At 37.0% G+C, this 19058-nt stretch overlaps 2 protein-coding genes across 3 annotated transcripts in view; one reads left to right on the top strand and one right to left on the bottom strand.

Annotated features, from left to right (window-relative positions):
- Positions 1-166: 166 nt before the first annotated feature.
- taf7 (TAF7 RNA polymerase II, TATA box binding protein (TBP)-associated factor) lies at positions 167-9289 on the bottom strand. Its single transcript, XM_079839067.1, has 13 exons — positions 9034-9289; positions 8798-8831; positions 7992-8068; positions 5221-5299; positions 4930-5063; positions 4688-4811; positions 4510-4568; positions 3990-4062; positions 3508-3618; positions 3232-3426; positions 1996-2108; positions 1419-1478; positions 167-553 (listed from the first exon to the last, which is right to left on the bottom strand). Exons 2-13 carry the CDS (start codon positions 8814-8816, stop codon positions 509-511), a joined length of 1089 nt encoding a protein of 362 aa, XP_079695193.1. The 5' UTR covers positions 8817-8831; positions 9034-9289; the 3' UTR covers positions 167-508.
- Positions 9290-10654: 1365 nt separating this feature from the next.
- elf1 (E74-like ETS transcription factor 1) overlaps positions 10655-19058 on the top strand; it is a 42966-nt gene continuing 34562 nt past the window's right edge. Inside the window, exon 1 of one of the 2 annotated variants that reach the window (XM_079838400.1) lies at positions 10655-11017. The gene's annotated coding sequence lies outside the window, so the exon portion shown is untranslated. The remainder of the gene's footprint in view (positions 11018-19058) is intronic. The other variant, XM_079838401.1, reaches the window with a different exon arrangement.

Below are 19058 nucleotides of genomic sequence, written 5' to 3'. Positions count from 1 at the left end.
GGAACTCAGAGTACGGAGACAGTCGAGATCATTCTAGAAAGCAATAGGAGTTGAATAATCCCAGGAGTTCGCTAGTATAATTCAGTGGGAAGTGGGAACTACTGCAGACCGAACGATCTAGAAGTTTCTAGTATGATTTTCCAGTTTGTTGACCTCTGCGATGAGAGCATTTTACAAATTTGCAGATTTATTGAGCAGAAGAGACTTGCCATCAACTAAACTTTATTTCAAATATGAATTTATTTGAAATACTGCAGTTAACTAAAAAGGGCTTATAGTGTATCCACATGAAAAAAAAAGTACAAATACACAATCTTATTTGAGAAATCAAAGAACCTTTTGTGACGAGGCATCAGTCGAATAAACTAACAATTATTTTTGAGTCTCACAACACAAATGGGATGTTTAAATTCGGCCAATACATGCAATAGAGTAAAAATCGGTCATGTGTTCAGCAGTCGCCTCTGGTCAGAGTCTTTGTATTGCAGTATCTTGGTAATTGTGAGCATCACTTCTCGATCAGCGAGTCCAGCTGCTCTTGAAGGGAAGCCAGCTGTTGGAACAGAATAGCAGTGATGGATGGCTAGCAGTAGGGGTATAATTGAAGGCTAAGTGCAATATGTTCAACAACACCTCCACGTTGTTACTTTTTCCATCAGGCCATTTGTCAGTTTAGGACACAACAGTGACAGAACAAACTAATTTTGGCCAAGGGTTAATATGTATTAATTTCAAATATAAATATAAAAAAAAAAAACAAGTAAAGCATGTGTCAAGTTCTTTTACTCACCAATATTAGATATGGAAAATTACACTCACTAAGCTCAATGGGAAAAAGTATTGTGCTACATGCATTAAGGGCATTAGATTCTAATTCATTTGGGAATAGTTAAATGTTAATATCCATTTTGCATACAACAAAAACAATTCTCTCTTAGCTATTGCTGAAAATGACATAGGGAGCAGAATATGTTGTACATTAGGAAAATATTTATTTAAAACATTTAATTAAATTAAAAAACAGCCCCAAACTATGAAGTTCTATTTATTGATTAGATGGGTATCTGTGATACGCAAGTCTTTTTTTAATGATTCATTAAAAGGATAGGCTCAAAAGAGTCCTGTGTTCATGAATATGACTACATTAGTTGCACTGCTTGTTACTGATTCACTAAAAAGTTGATAAAATTGATCAAACCAGTGGATATGAGCCATTTGTTTGTGAATTGGACTACAGTGGTTGCACTGTGCGTTTTTGATTCACTAAAAATAACTGGTTCATTTGTTTGTGAATCACAATGCCCTGTTCAAAATTGTAAAGAATCTATATTGAGAAAGTTCAAATCACGATTAATTGAACAAATATTTATAACCCATTCCAAATGCATGCAGGCTTTTGGGTTTGAATGCAAACTGACCTGTTCCATCTCTTGTTCCTCTTGATGAATCATACCATTCAAATGACCCTGGAAGCGATCCTGTGGGGGAGAAGGAAAGAGAGACTTTATCTAGCTGACGGTATGCTGTTTTGATGCTAGCTATTTGAGAATGTCTTAACTGTTTGTACACAGATCTATTTGATTTGTGGCCCTGTGAATGGAGCTCAGACGTGCATGACCTTTCCCTGTCCGCTGTGACTGTAATGACGGCGGACAAATGTAGCCTGCTTAGTGCACACAGTCCAACTGAAGTGACACTGTTGAACCACACGTTTGACCCCGTTTCACAGTGTCTTAAATCCTCCAAATGGAGCAGTTGCCAGAGAAATGAATTCTATGCTTTTTTGTGAGTTATGTAAAAGCAGCTAAAGGCAGAAATGTAATATTTATGCCTTAAAAAATGATGGCAAAAAACTTGCCTTATTTAGATTTCTTCAAGGTTATTTTAAAGCACTGTACTGCAAAAAAAGTGTCACTAAGGCTATGTGTTTACATGATGCAGCGTGCCAGAGAAAGTGGAACGCTACATCATTTGGAGCAGGTAAACAAAACTCACCCTCAGAGCTTGATTTTCCACCTCCATGATCAATTTCTCCTGTTGCTTCTTGCGGGCACGGGTTTCCTGGAGCTTGGCCTTCAAACTGTTGATCTGCAACTGGTACTCCATTACTGTAGACAAAAAGAGATTATGAGCCCTAGTTAACATGCAGTCAGTTTAGTCACAAGCCCTGATGTCATATTGAGCTCTCTTTTACCTTTGAGAGCTAGTTAATCTGCAAATGCACATGTAATCTAAAGTCCCAATTATCTGTGTATCCTTCACACACCAAACGCACAACCCTGCATAAATACTAAATGCCGCCTCTTATGTTCTGCACTCTCAGATACTGGGAATTCAAATAGGCCTTTGTGGTTCATATACAAGAACTGACTGATTATTTATCAAATCTCAAATAATCCTGATGAATTTGGACATGCAGTACCTGACTAACATTGTAAAACAAATACCATTTATAATGGATGTGGTGCATTTGTGATGCATTTTCAATGCACAATGTTAATTCCAACAAATTTTTTTTGAGGACATCATCTCTTAAATTCCTTAAAGTTGAGTCAATTTTACCTGGACTAAAATGACATCTAATTTTAGTCGACTGGAACAGCATTTTTAGTTGACCAAAAATAGCAAAATTAGCCATCCATGAGGTGTGTCCCGTGCTATACTGAAACAAGCTATCCATCTAAATAAGGTAACTCTATAGCTAAACTTTTTCCTTTGAAGATTATATATTTATGCATTTGGCAGACGCTTTTATCCAAAGCGACTTACAGTGGCCTTATTACAATCCCCCTGGAGCAACATGGAGTAAAGTGCCTTGCTCAAGGACACACTGGTGGTGACCGCTGGGATCGAACCAGCAACCTTCTGCGTATCAGTTCCATGGTTTAACCCACTGGACCACCATCTCAATATGTGAACAAAACACACAGTGGGACTGAGCAGCATGGCTCATTTTTGCCGGCTAAGTGCCTATGTGTGTGTGGGATGATGCCAAGGTCAGGCATGTCTGTTACTCACTGGCATGGGTAAAGACACCACCAGACAACCGGTACACCCATCTGACCTAAATACCTCAGCAGGCTCATCATTCAAATGCTAATCTAGGTCGGCTTTTGTTTGTCTGCCGGTCTGCCTGCCTCCGATACTGAATTGTGCTTTTAAATTGGGCTTGAGCTGCTGTCCTGACAATGCATTGTAATTGATCAGACAACTCGTGTACCACCATCCTACCGATCTGGTTGTTCCGGTCATTCTCGTCTCTGCCTCCATCGGTCTCGTTCATTTTCTCGTGGAGTTGCCTGACCATGTCATCTTCAGTGTCCATGATGTTAAGGTCTTCGTCCTCGTGCCGTTCGCCCTCCTCGTCCTCATCCTCACTGCTGCTGCTGATGTCATTGAAGATCTCGCGTAACTCATCATGTTGGACTACAGTAGGATAAAAATAAAAAAATGAGATAGAGAAAGATATAGCTGTAAGACAGACAGGCTTGTGTTTGGATCATTCACCTGAAGAGCCATGACCCTTGTGTCCTGAGGTTCCAGGCGAAGACTCCAGGTTTGACAGTGATAAGCTGTTGTCAGGTTCTTTGGTCTCATCCTCAGCAATCACCTCCCATCCTGACCACAGGGTCAAGGTTCATATCATCAATAATCCCTTTATCTTTTCATCCTCTGATTTTTGGCACATGCCCATTTGGCTGTTTGTTATATCACTGGTGCTGCTGAGCTTCACAAATTTATTATATGACTCATGCCACCTTTTCCCTATAATGCTGAGCTTTAACAACTCATATCTTGCACGGTCGCTCCATTTAATTTGCGAGCAAGTCTGCCACCTGGTGGCAAGGCTTAGTATGACATTAATGACAATAACTTAGTAATGCTCGATCCTACATTAGTAATGACATTAGCATCTAGATTTGTTGTGACACTGGGTTTGCAGCAACAAAAATACATGACGAGTAAACAAAAGCAGAAATAAAGGATACGAACACCGACAGCTTCGGCGTCTGTGCTCAAGAGCCTCTTCACCTCCTTTTCCACATCAGGAGACTCGATGTACTGCAGGATAAATCAGGTTAAAATTACGCCCTAAGGAACACAATCTCAAGAACTGCACGCACGCATTCAGACGCACACATAGTACTGACAGTATAGGCTGGCTGCATGCCAGAGAACACATTAGCGATTAAAAAAGGAAGCCAAGTCAATAGCTAGCTGCAACATAGCTGAGATTTATTCAAGAGTCAGAGAGAAGAACCTGCCACTAACTCGCCTGCTGTCACTTCAATCAAATGAACAGCCAGATTGCTTTCCTGCAAACCTTGGTGGCAAATGAAGATGGAAAGCTTTATTTATATGTAAATCTTAGCTTTTACCATTAATTCATTTCTTTTTTCCTGCAAGAGTAAACATTTTTTCTTAACTAGAACTGGTAAAGGATTGCAGAGTCATCAGAAAAACAACAACAGAAGCTGGAAATGCTCGAGGCAAACTAAATGAGGTTACCTTCTTCTTCGCTGTCTTCCTAAACCGCCTCTTCCTTGTGTTCTTCAGAGGAAGGGTAACTGGAATGAGACAGGTGTAATTGGACATTAAAATCATTTCAATCATTCTACAACTGATAGGCTGTCTCCTCCACATGCACTCCAAACCAAATTCCAGTACAAGAGTGGGATGCACTTACTGCCATGGTTCCAAACAAATTTCTTGTCTTTGTCCTTGTCTTTCTTTTTGCTTTTGGCGTCTGTAGTGCCCGTGGGCTCCTCTAGAGGGGGGTACAGGTCTCCATCTAGTGTGCACACCAGCATCTTAAGCAGAAAGTCAGAGGAATTAATGGAGATATGGCCTTGTAGATGTGCTGGAGCTCATTAGGAGACTGCAAAGGGGAAATGTAATTTAAGAAAGTTGTATGAACAGAGCTCTTACCTGACAGATGTCAGCAGTCTTATAGAGGGTCTTTTTGTCAACCGTTTTTAATGACTCCAGAATGCAGGGCAAATCCACTAATTTACATGCTAAAGGAACACGATCCACACGTACAATCCCATGGCGACCATCAGCTAGGAATATATATAACAAATTCCTTGAGAAATATTTTTGTGAGTACAATAATTGTACATAATCGGTTAAATTTAAAAAATCAGGATGTGTAAATTAGAGGCATTTCAAATCTTTTTGAAAAGTATTTCTTTGTTAAAATTTGACAACAGTGCTTACCGTGCAACTCTACAGTAAGTCTGTCTTTCATGTTCATGCTGCTAGACTGGGCGATCCGTCTGACTGTAGAGGCATACTCCTAAAAAACAAAGCACCATGCCATTGAATGAAACAATTCCTATAATATTTAGATTAAATCTATAAAGTAAAACACTTGTTTTTATTGTACAGACTGGCACTATTTTGTTGCATTATTTTTGAACAGGTTTCGAAGGGCTTCAAAGGCTCTGCACGATCCCAGACGAGGAATAGGGTCGTATCTAGCGAAACTATTTTCATTTTAAAGTGAACTTATCCTTTATGCTCAACAAGACAGCATTGAAAATAACAATGAAAAACTGCAAAATAGTAAAACTGTAAAATATTATTATAATTTAAAATGTTTTTAGCTGAATTTTCAGCAGCCAGTCTGCAGTCACATGATCCTTCAGAAATTATCATTAATGCTGAAAACAGTTGTGCTGCTTAATATTTTTGTGGAAACAGTGATACATTGTTGCCCAAAATTCTTAATAGAATGTTTAAAAAAAATAGCATTTATTTGAAATAGATTATTTTTTATGACAATACAAAAGTACTAACTGTCACTTTTAATCAATTTATTGCATCATTGCAGAATAAAAGCATTTTAAAAAATCTGATGTTGTGTTTATAAACCTGTGACAATTATTCCCACGCCCCTGGCCATATCAGAGAAGATCAGTGAGGATTCTTTTAACAATTAACAAGCTAACGTTATCAATCAAATATGTGCAAGTAAACTGGATCTGGAGTTTACAGGATGACCTCATTCAACTACAAATTCATATAATATTCATTAACACAGCAAAAAGATGAGAGTTACCTCTTCTCAGCTAAAATGTTGTATTGTCTGACTGCAAGTCGAGAATTCCACAGTGAAAAGTGAAGGGAGCAGCCTTCATATTTTAATTCAAATAATGTAAATGATAACGTTCAATGAATAGGGAGCCCTATTTTCAGATATATCTACTGTAATCTATCTAATCAGAAAACATTTTATCAGGAACATTTTACTGGGGCACAGCAAGATTTTACTGGAGAGATTTTACACCTCTGACTGGAGATTCCTTTAGTGTAGTAATTAACTTGTAATTATAATAGAAAGAGACACTGTTTATTTTCATGTTTATTATTACTGTAAAGCTGCTTGCTCACAGCAGACATTTTTGTTGTATGCTTATTTTATGGAGAGGAAAGCGCATATATTTACATATTCATTTAAATGCCGCTCTTAGTAGCGCAAGTGGTGTCGGATGTTCGCTCACAGAATACTGCTGCTCACGTATTTCAAACTTCTTTATACCCCCAAAGCGAAGAACGAAAAATAACTTTGTCGTGAGTATACTGGGGCCTTTACAGTGTGTCCCACAATGTCCAAAGCTGTCATCTGCACAATTTAACTGTCTCATGTAAATACAGCCACAGAGCCCAGCAGATCGCAAACATTTGACTTGACTGGAATGACTAATATATCTATGACAGGAGTATCCAAACTTTTTTAAAAGGGGGCCAGATTCGATGTTGTGGACACACCCCGGGGGCCGGTTCCTTTTCTATTATATATATATTATATTATATACATGTTTCTTGGAAACATGACTGATTTAACAAAAGATTGAGCTGACAGTAGAGTAACTTGTGATTGTGATATTTAACAATATCTGTAAAACTTTCATCGACCAAAAAGTTTTAAAGGGTGAAATATTATTACTGAGTTAGAATTCTATTTTATTTAAATTAACGAGTACTCTATTTAGATCACCACAGGTAAAACCTGTGCTGCAAAAAAATGCTTTTCTTACTTAGTATTTCTGTCTTTTTTCCACTCCAAATATAAAAAAAATCTTAAATAAAGATGGTTTTGCTAAGGAAAATGTCATACAATATTTTTTCTTGATTTCTGTTCGGGACAGAAATAAGAAAAAGAAACAAAATTATTTTTCTTACTCAATTGGCAGATAACCGGACTTTGGACACCCCTGATCTATGACAATATACGTCTGTGAGTGATTACTTTACAACAAGGTCCATTAGTTAACATTAACTAACAATAAGCAACCGTTAATACACTGTTCATTCTTAGCTAAGGTCCATTAAATAATATTAATATTTATGATTGATTTTAATCATGTATTAGTAAATATAAAAATCAACATTAAATAAGATTAATAAATGCTTTAGAGGAATTTGTATTGATAGTTCATGTACTTATGTAGTTAACTAATGTTAAAGGTGCAGAGTGTAGTATTTTTGAGGATCTATTGACAGCAATGCAATATAATATACATAAATATGTTTTCAGTGGTGTATAAAGACCTTACATAATGAACCGTTAAGTTATTATTACCTTAGAATGAGCCATTTCTATCTACATACACCGTAGGTGTATTTCACAACTTACACTTTTTCCATAAGTTGAATACAGAAGACGGTCCGCCAGAAGTTAGACATTTTACTTTATAAAGTTTTAAATAAGGATATTTTCCCCCGGAGTCGTGTGGAGCAGTTATGATGGATATAAATGCACTTTTATGGACTTCAAAAACAGAGCAACATTCACTGCCATTATAAAGCTTGGAAGAAGAATGTCATATACACCTAGGATGGCTTGAGGGTGAGTAAATCTTGGGCTAATTTTCATTTTTGGGTGATCTTACCCTTTAAGGAAGTGTTCTGCGAGTGTGTACATTGCTGATTTTAACTATTGGATTTCACTAATATAGGTGGGGGAAATGCAGAAACAAACTTACCTGAGGAAGCCGCAGAACAAACTGACTCTCCAGCTCATGAGGAGCATCTTCTTTGTTTTTGGAGCCCACCTTTCCCACTGAAACAGAGAAAGGTCTTGAAATAATACTGGCTCACATTTATTAATATAAGAGGATAATGGGTTATGGTGATGCCTTCACAAAAAAACTGTACTGTACAAAATGTTAAAACATGGGCTTTGGAATATACCAATGTAGGTACTAAAGGATTACCACCACGATCATGTACCATGGTATTTACATGGTATTCTAAGATAGGGTTTTTCAAACTGGTGTACGGGGACCCCCAGGGGTCACATGAGAGGGCTAGTGGGTCCGGTGAAAAGTTTAGAGATAAGCAGTGTAAAAATAAAAACATAAAAATAGATAACTATTAAAAAGATTAAACTAATTATCTAAACAATGATATGTGATCATTATACATTATAATAATAAAACAATAATACATACTTTTTATTTTAAATTAAATAAATAAACAAAAACATTTGATTAAAATAATACATATAAAAATACAGTACTACAGAGAACAGAAAAAAATGCAATGCAACGTAATCAACACATTTATAATATACATTTTTCCAGAGTATTGATTTGGTCTTTTTTATACTCGAAAATATATAACTGCCTTTAAAATTTTAGGAGGGAGGGAGGTCCCTCGCATGGGGATGATCATAGTTGGGGATCCGTGGCATCTAAAAGGTTGAAAACTTATGTCATAGTAATACCATGGTACTTTTGTGTTAGACGAGAGAAATAAAGTGAATTCAGGAATGTATGCATGCTAGTACCTTTAGTTTTCGAAGTCATCTTTGCTTCCTAATTCTGCGGAGAAATGGAAAATAAGCCAATGTTTTTATACTGACAAGGGAGTGTGCAAATAAATAAAATGTGTGCAGAGCAGACTATGTACGACAAGCTTTTGAAAAGTAGGCAAACTCTTTTTAAGGAATAACACTATTATACAAGTGTGACAAATGGTAAAAGTATAATAACATAAAGAACGTGTTGATAAAAAAATACTCACCAAAACAACCGATAAGCTAACAGGCTAACGTTACATATACCGGCTATCTCATATATAACAGCATCAGATAGGATAACTGTTAAATAAATATTCGTTTCTTTAAAATATCCAAAGCATAAAATTATTGCAATAGTAAAGTTATCATGACGTATAACCCGGATTTTGTAAGAGAGGAATTAAAATGGTACAAATGATTATAGCTGTGCCTCGGTGAACTGTCTCGCGGAAGCTCAGAGTATGTTTGCGCTGCAGTGCCACCTGCTGCCCGTTGTGTAGAAGCAGATAACTTACACATTGAAAACCCCGCTTACACAAGAACATGGCCACTTAAGTCTTATTTACACAATTTCTAGAAAATGTGGCGACGTGGTATTTTTTCGGTGAACATATAGTATCATAAGAAGAAAATTATGATATAAAACAAATAAAATACTCAATATAAGACAAAATAACTAAAAACCTACAGATCATACATCGTCCCATATGGTCTAGCGGTTAGGATTCCTGGTTTTCACCCAGGCGGCCCGGGTTCGACTCCCGGTATGGGAAGTACCATTTTTTGCTTATAACGTGTACATTACGAGAAAGTTCAGCAAAATAATTAAACAAAAACAACAAAAAGCTGCTACCTGTCAGCATGCGTTAAATAATTATATTATTTATTTTAAATATTATCAAGTTACATTATTTACAAGCTTTTATCATGTCACTGATGTATGTTACGCGGTTTCGTATCAAATTAGCATTCGTACAATATAGACATTACAATAATGTAGGCCTAACTATCTACAAAGCGTATTCTGGACACAGGTATATAAATACGCGCCAGTAAACTGTCTTTAAAAATAATATACAAATAATATAAATAATATGTGTGTAAAATCTCAAAGATATTCAGGAACAGAATGGTTAAAAGACAGATGGACTGGTAAATGTAGGCTTTGTGAAAAGAAAGAAAGCTAGTATTCAGTAGGCTACTTTGATTGTTTTGTCAGTGCTTTGTAGTTTGTATCTGGAAATGGTAAAAATTAAATGGGAGTTTTCTACCGATTCCAGAGAGGTGTAACCTTTTTTTTCCTTGGAAAATCTGAGAACAATATATCAAAGTATAAATAAGTAAATCCCCTGACCACAAACAACACTATTACCCTTGAATTCCCCAAACAAGCTATTCCGATAATGGGCGGGGCAGACAGTGTCTTAAGGGGCCATCTGCATTTATTGACATCACAAATTAACGCGCGGTGTTTTTAAGGGGCTGTCTCAATTTATCTGATATAACAAATTAACGCTCACTCACCTGCGGGACACTATTCAGCCGAGCAACATAGTACGATCGCCTTATAACAAAGAGGATATGTTTACTGCCATTATTACTTTAACCTAGTTGATTTGTATATCCGATATGTGCGTGTCACTCTGGATTACATTGTTGCAATGCGCTGTCAACATGTTAACTGATGGAGCAGCTGGAGATGTCGCTCATTTTTGTCTAAGTGGTCCCATAAAATGAGCAAAACTGTAAACACTGCTCACACAAACACATATTTTGATTGGTCGACTAGGCGCCGACGTCACCCATCCCATCTGCAACCCTGTAAGACGCGTCACTTCACTGATTACACGGGATCGTTTTCGTTTGACGCGGCGCTAGCTTGCAGTGTAGATGCCGAACGCTGGACCAATTGCTTTCGAGGGAAAATGTGAGCGCAAGGAAATCCCCACGCAGTGAAAACAGTGTAACCTTATGTTAGGCAAAAGAAAGCGACGAAGCTCGCTCAGAGCTTCAAAAACAATGAGCTTTTAGAAGAGTCTTTTGCCAAAGAGGAGAAACTCACTTCTATTTAACAGGACGTCGGAGAGGAGGATTCGGATGATGACATATTTCTCAGGAATGGTTTCACTGAAATGATTGCAGTGTCTCTATCACTTATTCCACTTACTTAACCATGAAACATGTCAATTATGGCACATTAAGATGAAGGTACGTGTTTGAAAAGTTTGTACCATCTCTCTAACTTGATTGCAAAAGCTTTTACATAAGATATTATAGTTGTTATGCACTTTTAAAAGTTATTTCTCAGGTGCGTTTCAGATAGGCTATAGGATGTCTTCTTATTGTAACATTGATTCATGTATTTGAATGTATTCAGATTCCACTAAACCAACAACGTGTTGTCATCATTCTGATCTGAATAGCCCCCAGGATAGCTTGACCCGCTGCTCTGTTGTGCCCCTCTCCCATAACTGTGCACTGAGTTGTTCCAGCATGATTGCAGGCATGTGACCATAATGACTGGTTCAGTGTGAGAATCTCTTGTCTCAGGCTGACATTGCTGGTCAAGACACAGAAAGGGCTTCACATGAGTGTGAACAATCAGTTTTCCAGTCCTCCGTGCTTGGGCTTGTGGTGCATCAGTGTTTTCATCCTGACCAGCACGCAAATTTGTGGATGTTTATATTTTAAACTGGTTTGTCTTTGTGTCATTATCGCAACTTGTGATCATGATCAAAAATTAGCCACGGTTTATAGGGCACAAATGCCACAGAGAGTGAATTAAAATGCCCTTGATGTGTGGCCAAAAGTGCTGTTTACCCGTTATCTGATATCACACAGTGATCAGCTTGTTATGTAAATCATATTCTAGCAGATTAATTTGTTGTATTTGATGTCAGGTTCATTTATTTATTTAAAAAAAAATGTCTATCTGTCTTAAAGTGCCTTGAACCTCAACCTCAATTGTGCTTTTTTCAATTTAGCTTCTTTCAATATGTAGCAATTAATGTGTAATTTCATATTATAACAGAGTATCAAATCCATCTGCTGGTGCAGATGAGACTCCTACAGTCATTTTTCCGCAAAGTAGTCTTTCCTTATTTGTTTTCTGTATCTGTGGCTTGATGTCTCACCCATCGTCTGTCTGTCTAAATGTTCGCCAGATGTTTACATTTTTTGGGATACAAAGCTCCCCTGTGAGACATGCATTTTGAAGTATCTCTTTAGCTGTAGTATTCTCAGCATTCTGGCCATTGGGAGGTGCTGGGGTCAGGGAGTGCTTGTGTTCTGCTTTGGGAGTTTGTGATATTAGTCAGCTCGGTTGATCCAGAAATGCTATCAGCTGGTTCTGATACCCCCTCCCATTAAAACCGCCCCCCTCCCCAGCCCTCACACACCCTAGAGGCCTTTAGATAGCTGGGAATTCCAGCCTTCTGAAACTAATTATCCTCAACGAGAGGCTCTAAATATACCCCGTAGTTGGTGCTGTCTTGACTCTTTTCTTTTAGAAATACAGTCCTTGGTACTCCCCCTTTTCTCCTTATGACTTTGTGTCTCAGAACTCATGCCCAATGACCCTATTGTGCCTTTGAACTAGAGCGAGCCAGAAGGCACAAAGGGGCATTCAGATGCTCTTACTGCTTCTTAGATGAGACACGTGGCTGAGATATCCCAGAATGACAGTGAGAGGTACGTGGGAAGCTTCTGTGTAGGGAACATCCCCAGTGCTGGAATATGTGGCCATGACGGTGACTCTCGTCTGCCCACCTTGGAATACGCAGCCAAGTCAAGGAAAGTTATAAAGGGCAGACCGACCTAACTCGCTCCACTCTGCTCCGACTTTGTATCTTGGCCTGATGGTATATAGAAAATCACATGAGATATGACTTAATGGGCTGGCTATTGATTTGTCTCCACATTTGAAGACATCAGTCTTTATAAGCTCGACATCCGGGAACTGCATCACCAGGGCATCATCAGCTGAGAGCTTGCTGCAACATGAGCCGCCTTTGCAGACAGACTACAAGCATCAGCAAGGATATCTAGAGTGTGCTAGGACAATGTGCATAATATGACACCTTATTTGACTTCACCATACAACTTACAGCATGTGCAAAGAATTATTTCTCAAAAGGTTGACATTAAACGTTCAGTTCTAGAACACTGACAAGAACAAAATAAATGTTATGTCTCTGTGGCATAGAGTGTGTGGGCGAAACAACGTAAAGTCCATAGGCTTCCACAAGGTGGTGGTGTTCATATATTGAGCTCAACAATAAGGCTGACCCAAGATCAATTGATAAAACTGTCGCTGCCACTGAAATTGATTAGTTGATTCTCTGGACATCCGTTTTTATTTCTTGCAAACGTAAAGGTTTGGTTTTCTGTGATGTATTCACCATTTTTGTTGCAAATTCCTGCATAGACAACGGTATCAAGCTTGCTATCATCAACACCTGGCAAGCAACAACAGAAAATGCAACAAAACAAAAAAAATATTTAAATATATGACGTTAAAATGTGTGCCGTGTAGAAAACTACAGACAAATCAGTGAGTTAATGAAATTATGTTGATACATTATATTCATGTTATTTGCTAATTGTAGGATTTTTTTTAGTCAAGAAACAAATATTGATAAAAAAGTTAGTCGTTTTTTGAAATATTTTAACCCCATATAAAACCCATGTGTTGAAAAATATAGACTAAAGTATACAAGTTTACAAATACGTTGCCAAAAAATCAGAACACAAAATCATTGCCATGAATGATACATTATATGAAATAGACACAAATCATGATTTCTTTATTAGTCATTAGTTTCACTGTTTGTAATATTACAAACAGAGCTGTGAATAACCCAATTTGTTGCTTTCCTTCACACTGTTTGTAATTTGTCATGTCTTAATAGCATTGATATATATATTTATAAGGAATTTAGAAGTTAGGGACTTTTTGTATTGTTCCTCCTTATATAAATTACTGTAGAGAAATAGTTCTTAGTAATGTAAAAGGGGGAGACGGACGGGTGATCTATTTTGCCAGAATAAGACATTAAGTCAACTTAGTTTGAAGCTCGATGCATTTCCTTACCATTATAGCACAGGTGTGTAATTTAGAAAGAAATCTTGTCCCCTGTTTTCTTTCACATTAGAAGAATTATATATTTAGGTTAGTGTAAAGTCATGGTACTGTAACCTTGCGGTACAGATGGCAGTAGCCAAATGTGAGAGTCTCATTAAGCATAGATACAAGGCCGACTGCCTTTGTTTTGACTAACGAAAGACAAATATGGAACGCTTGCGTATTTTTTAGCAGGCCTATTTTATTGCTGATGTCGGTAACAGCTGAAGATTTGCTCTCCAAATGACAGTTTATTACATTGTCATTTACTGAATTGTTAATATAGAGACAGTTTTGTAAAATGGCGGTTGTCTTTAAGTTACATTCTACATTCATGTTTTCAGGTCCCAAAACCTGCTGTTGTCTTTAAGTTACATTCTACATTCATGTTTTCAGGTCCCAAAACCTGCTGTTGTCTAAACCTTTACGTACAAATATGGAATGCTTGCGTATTTTTTAGCAGGCCTATTTTATTGCTGATGTCGGTAACAGCTGAAGATTTGCTCTCCAAATGACAGTTTATTACATTGTCATTGACTGAATTGTTGATATAGAGACAGTATTGTAAAATGGCAGTTGTCTTTAAGTTACATTCTACATTCATGTTTTCAGGTCCCAAAACCTGCTGTTGTCTATCATTAATGTTAATCAAAGAATAAAAGACAAAGAGAAAAGCACTCACTACTCTTGACTGAAATTATTCATGACATTATTCCATTTCTGTATATTTACCTGTTAGACCTACCTGAAAATCTTAAAGCACAGTTTACAAGGTTAAATGGATGAAAAACAATGACAACAATAACTTATTGTAGCAGCGCAGGTAAAAATCTGAAAATCCGGGCCAGTAGAAACCATTGAGCCCTGATATATTAAAGGCACAACTTGTGACATTTATTACAATGGGTTTATGTGAAGATTGCTTAAGTTCACTTAAATTAAAAGTTGTTATATTTTTTAAATTATAGTAAATGGTAAAAATGATAGCTTTCAAATATACTGTTGAATGCTAAAAATTGAAAAATTGCTAAAATTGAAGAAAGAAAAAAAAATCCATAGACATCAGTATCAGTACTGGTATCAGTGATACTGGCCTTCACTCATAAGTGCTTAGTAAATAGATGCCATTAAACAAATATTTAAAATACACAGATTTTATGTTGTTTCTACATTACTTTGGAGGCCCAATGTGAAAGTTTTACAATGTAAAAATAGATTAAGACCTTTACTGTTAGGTGCGATTAATCACAAATAATTGTGCGATTAATTAGTTGTTTTTGATTCGATTGACAGCACTAATTATAACATTTGTTTTTTATTAAAAGTCAACGTGTGAAAGAAGTGACGTAGGTCAGATGTTGAGTAAATGTTCTTGAGTGTGTTTGAGATTTAGATGGTTCATTAAAGTGGCAGATGTGACTAATTCTTCCAGCTGATTTACAATTGAGAGTTAAAACTGTCTAATGTGTGAAGTATCACGGCACATTAAACGGGCGTCTGTTAGTACTGTTCATCATCAGAAGCGCGACTCAGTCCAGTAAAAGGTTCATTCAGCGACTAGACGGGAAAAGAATAAAGCAATCAATGTAAAAACATTTTTAAAAATACTGTACCTATTTAATTATTTATTTTGATTATATTTTAAAAGGCAATTTCAGAACATGTGGTGTTTCATCCCTCAGGCTTGGATTTAAATTATTTAAATAGATTGAGACATTAGGTATTCATCTAGCATAATGCTTTCCAGTGTCTGGTCCTCAGAGAGAAAACATACCATTTGACCGTTTAAGCTCTAAAACAGACCCCACAACCATCATTAGCGGCTCAGCTTCTGTTGTATTTCACTATAATGTGCGTAAAAGGCACTTGCACTTTTACGGTCTGAGATAAATGACAAGTTAGACTGATAAAGAATTGGTTTATTTTAAAGAATGACAAGTGTCTCTGTGTTTATAGATCGTTTTTTTCCCGCCCTCTTTGCTCTGGTCAATACTTTCCATCCACAGATGTGTGATTTGAACTGTGCGGAATGTTGGCCTTGCTCTTTGTGTAATGTTTAATTGGTTGAGGTTTGGATTAATGTCTGACAAGAGGTAGTAACTTTCTTGTGCAGACCAAATGTTTCCCTCATATCACAAAGATATCATTTGATTTGAATTTTCAAATTGTTCTTACTGTTCAGAATTATAAATTGTTCTAAAAACAAACATTCTAAAAACATTTGTTTTTGTTTTAACGACTGGTATTACGTTTCTCGTATTACCTAACCAGTAGTTAGAAATGTGTTAAATTATATTGATAACAAATCTTGAGCCTGTGGAGCTGCAGGTTAATATATAAAACTTACAATGGAAGTCTAATTTGCTGGAGGCTTTTTTTTTTCTTCTTCAGTGGGAGTATCTTTATTTACCTGTTAGAGTCATTGACACTTTATCACATGTCATGGAAGGAATGACTCAGCACCTTAGTGCATTAACGGAATTTCCTTTGAAACTCCCCCTATCCTACTTCACATCCACTCATTTCTTTCTGAAGTCCGGAATGTTGTGTCTGTTCATAATCCCACATTTCTTGTCATTCTTAGCTGACAGGATTTCTCAAGGTTGACCAGATGTAATCTGTCGCATAAAGGCTGACTGTGGTGTGGCATTCAATTAACCTTTACTTTGTCAGTGTATTGAAGCACGCAATTAACTGAATTCTAGTGACCAATGACATGTTTGTGGTGAAAATTGTGGGTAAAGCTAATTTCCCACAAAACCTTGTTTTTCATGCACATGTTTATCTCCGTTTAAAACCATAGTTTTTACAAGACAGATTTCAGCATCTTCCTCATGGAATGACTTCATGTTCCTTCTGTCTGGATTTAATTAGAATGCTCCACTGCCCTTTTCTGTTGCCCCTTGGTCCTTTGAGGTCTGCTCTTAACCAGGATGGTAAGGAGGGAGGTCTTTTCTTTGTGCACAAAGCCTCTTGAAGCAGTCACCACCTGACCTCAGTTTCTCACAAACAACACCGCCAGCCCTGAGAAGTGCTTTGTCTTTGTCGATTATCTCAAGGCTATGCCTATTTTTGGACCTGTCCGCTTCTGCCAATGTTTTACATCTCACAGCGATGTGAGTAATACACTGTAAACCCAAATAAGTTGGGCTAACTCAAAAAAATGTGAGGTACATCACATTTTTTTGAGTTATGATGTTCCCAATTTTAAGTAAGCAGAACTATCAAGTTTTAGGTTTGTAGTACTCATGCATGTTAATTGGTCCTAACTTGAAGTACACTGTAAAAAAAAAAATCAGGTCTCCAATTTAAAATTCTCTAGTGACCGATCACATCTAAATTTTTCAGTTGGCCAAATTGAATTTCTGTGAATTGATGCAATTTAATTAACAGAAATTCAATTTGGCCAACTACAAAATTTAGATGTTATCTGTCACTAGAAAATGTTCAATTGGAGACCTGATTTTTATTTTTATTTTTTTTTTACAGTGTACTGAGTTAGCTAACTCATACATTTTGATAACAATTAACATAAAATATTTAGTTAATTAACTTTTTTTTATTTTGAGTTCTTACAAATTAATTATTTATTATTAGTTATTTGAGTTACTTCACTGTAAACCCCAACAAGTTGTCTGAACTCAAAGTTGAATGAGATTTTTTTTAAGTTAAGAAACTCAAAGTTTAAGTTAGATTTTTATTTTGTACTCATACAATTGTATTGTTCCTAACTTGAAATATTCAAGTACACTAACTTAAAATTATCAGGTTATCTCAACAAATATTTATTTAGAAAATGCCAACTTGCTACTTTGCTAACATGTTAACAGTAGCATGGCATAGCACTTAAAACTTAAAACATGTATCTTACCTGCTCTCAAACAAGCAGCATGTACCACTGTTAATGTGGGTATTTTGGAGAGTTACCATCATGGTGACACATGATGGTAACTCTCCAAAATACCCACATTAACAGAAACTCTTCTAAATTAGCATAACAAAACATCAATCACTACTAAATATCCCTTACCATTAAAGGGTTGCTTCAGTGATTTAGCATTAAGTTCTGTATCAGTGGAAACCCGGTAGTATGTTCAAATGATCGTGCCCCCCCCCACACACACACTCATATCCCCCTGAGACGAGAGATTCATGCATTTTATGTCTTAAAAAATGCGTCATCGGAGGCTTTTTTGGCCAGAGGCTAAAGACTACAGCCTGTAGTAGGAGCGACTTCCGCATGTTTTCAACCCGCCCATAGGGCATAGGGATCTCACTCACAGAATGTAAGACACAGACGGCCGCACAGACATTCATAACGGAGTGGTGCGGAGCAAAGCGAGTTTTCTCAATGAATTCCTATGAAAGCTAAGCTTCCATAGGCATAAACTGAAAACGCGCCAGACTGGACACACACCGTGCGACCGTGAATGACTGACAATGCGGCCGTGAATGATTGCCGGTCGTCCGTGCTCATTTTAGTTTTGGTTTAAAATTAGCGGCAATTCTGGCGCGGGTTGCTTGAATTGTGGGTTCATGAAAACAAAACATCAAAACGGTACAATGACAAACTCACTTAAATAGCCGCATTTCGCTTTGAAACCAAATCTTCCGTGATCATCTGGTCTGTCAACTCCTCACTCTCTGAAATCGGACTCCTGCTGTGTTGTGCTGCGACACTTGTTCGGCTCGCCGATTGAGCAGACACATTCAGTTTTTAATTGCAGTGTCTGTTCTCTAACTGAACAAAATTATTTTATTACTATACAAACAGATGTATATTACTATACAACAGATGTAACTGGTAGGCGTGGCTTGGGAGTGGCCTCGCAAGCAAGTGCATTCTGGGAGTTGTTGTCTTTCATCCATATAAGCCAAAAATAAATGTTCTAGCTTTTCTCAGTCTAGAAGGCACCAACTTCTAAAATAATATGAATAATATATACTTCTACTACATAAATGACCCAATTTAAAATACACATGCATCTTTCCAGTGCTGAAGTACCCCTTTAATCTTGCACAACACTTCATTTTAGCATTTACTCTCCCTTTCGAGTGCCATGGGCTGGGAAATAAAACAAATCCCAGCCCAGTTTTAGTTAAACTTAAGCTAGTCTAAAGTAAAGG

This window comes from Gobio gobio (assembly GCF_949357685.1).
Source record: "Gobio gobio genome assembly, chromosome: 16".
Classification (NCBI taxonomy): domain Eukaryota; kingdom Metazoa; phylum Chordata; class Actinopteri; order Cypriniformes; family Gobionidae; genus Gobio; species Gobio gobio.
This window is presented reverse-complemented; position numbering and strand designations above follow the sequence as displayed.

Excerpts from the sequence above, each read along its gene's own strand:
- taf7 (XM_079839067.1), bottom strand. Across the intron at positions 4,812-4,929 it reads AGACTGCTGACATCTGTCAG|ATGCTGGTGTGCACACTAGA; the intron begins GTAAGAGCTCTG and ends TTTCTGCTTAAG. Across the intron at positions 3,427-3,507 it reads CAAGGGTCATGGCTCTTCAG|TCCAACATGATGAGTTACGC; the intron begins GTGAATGATCCA and ends ATCCTACTGTAG.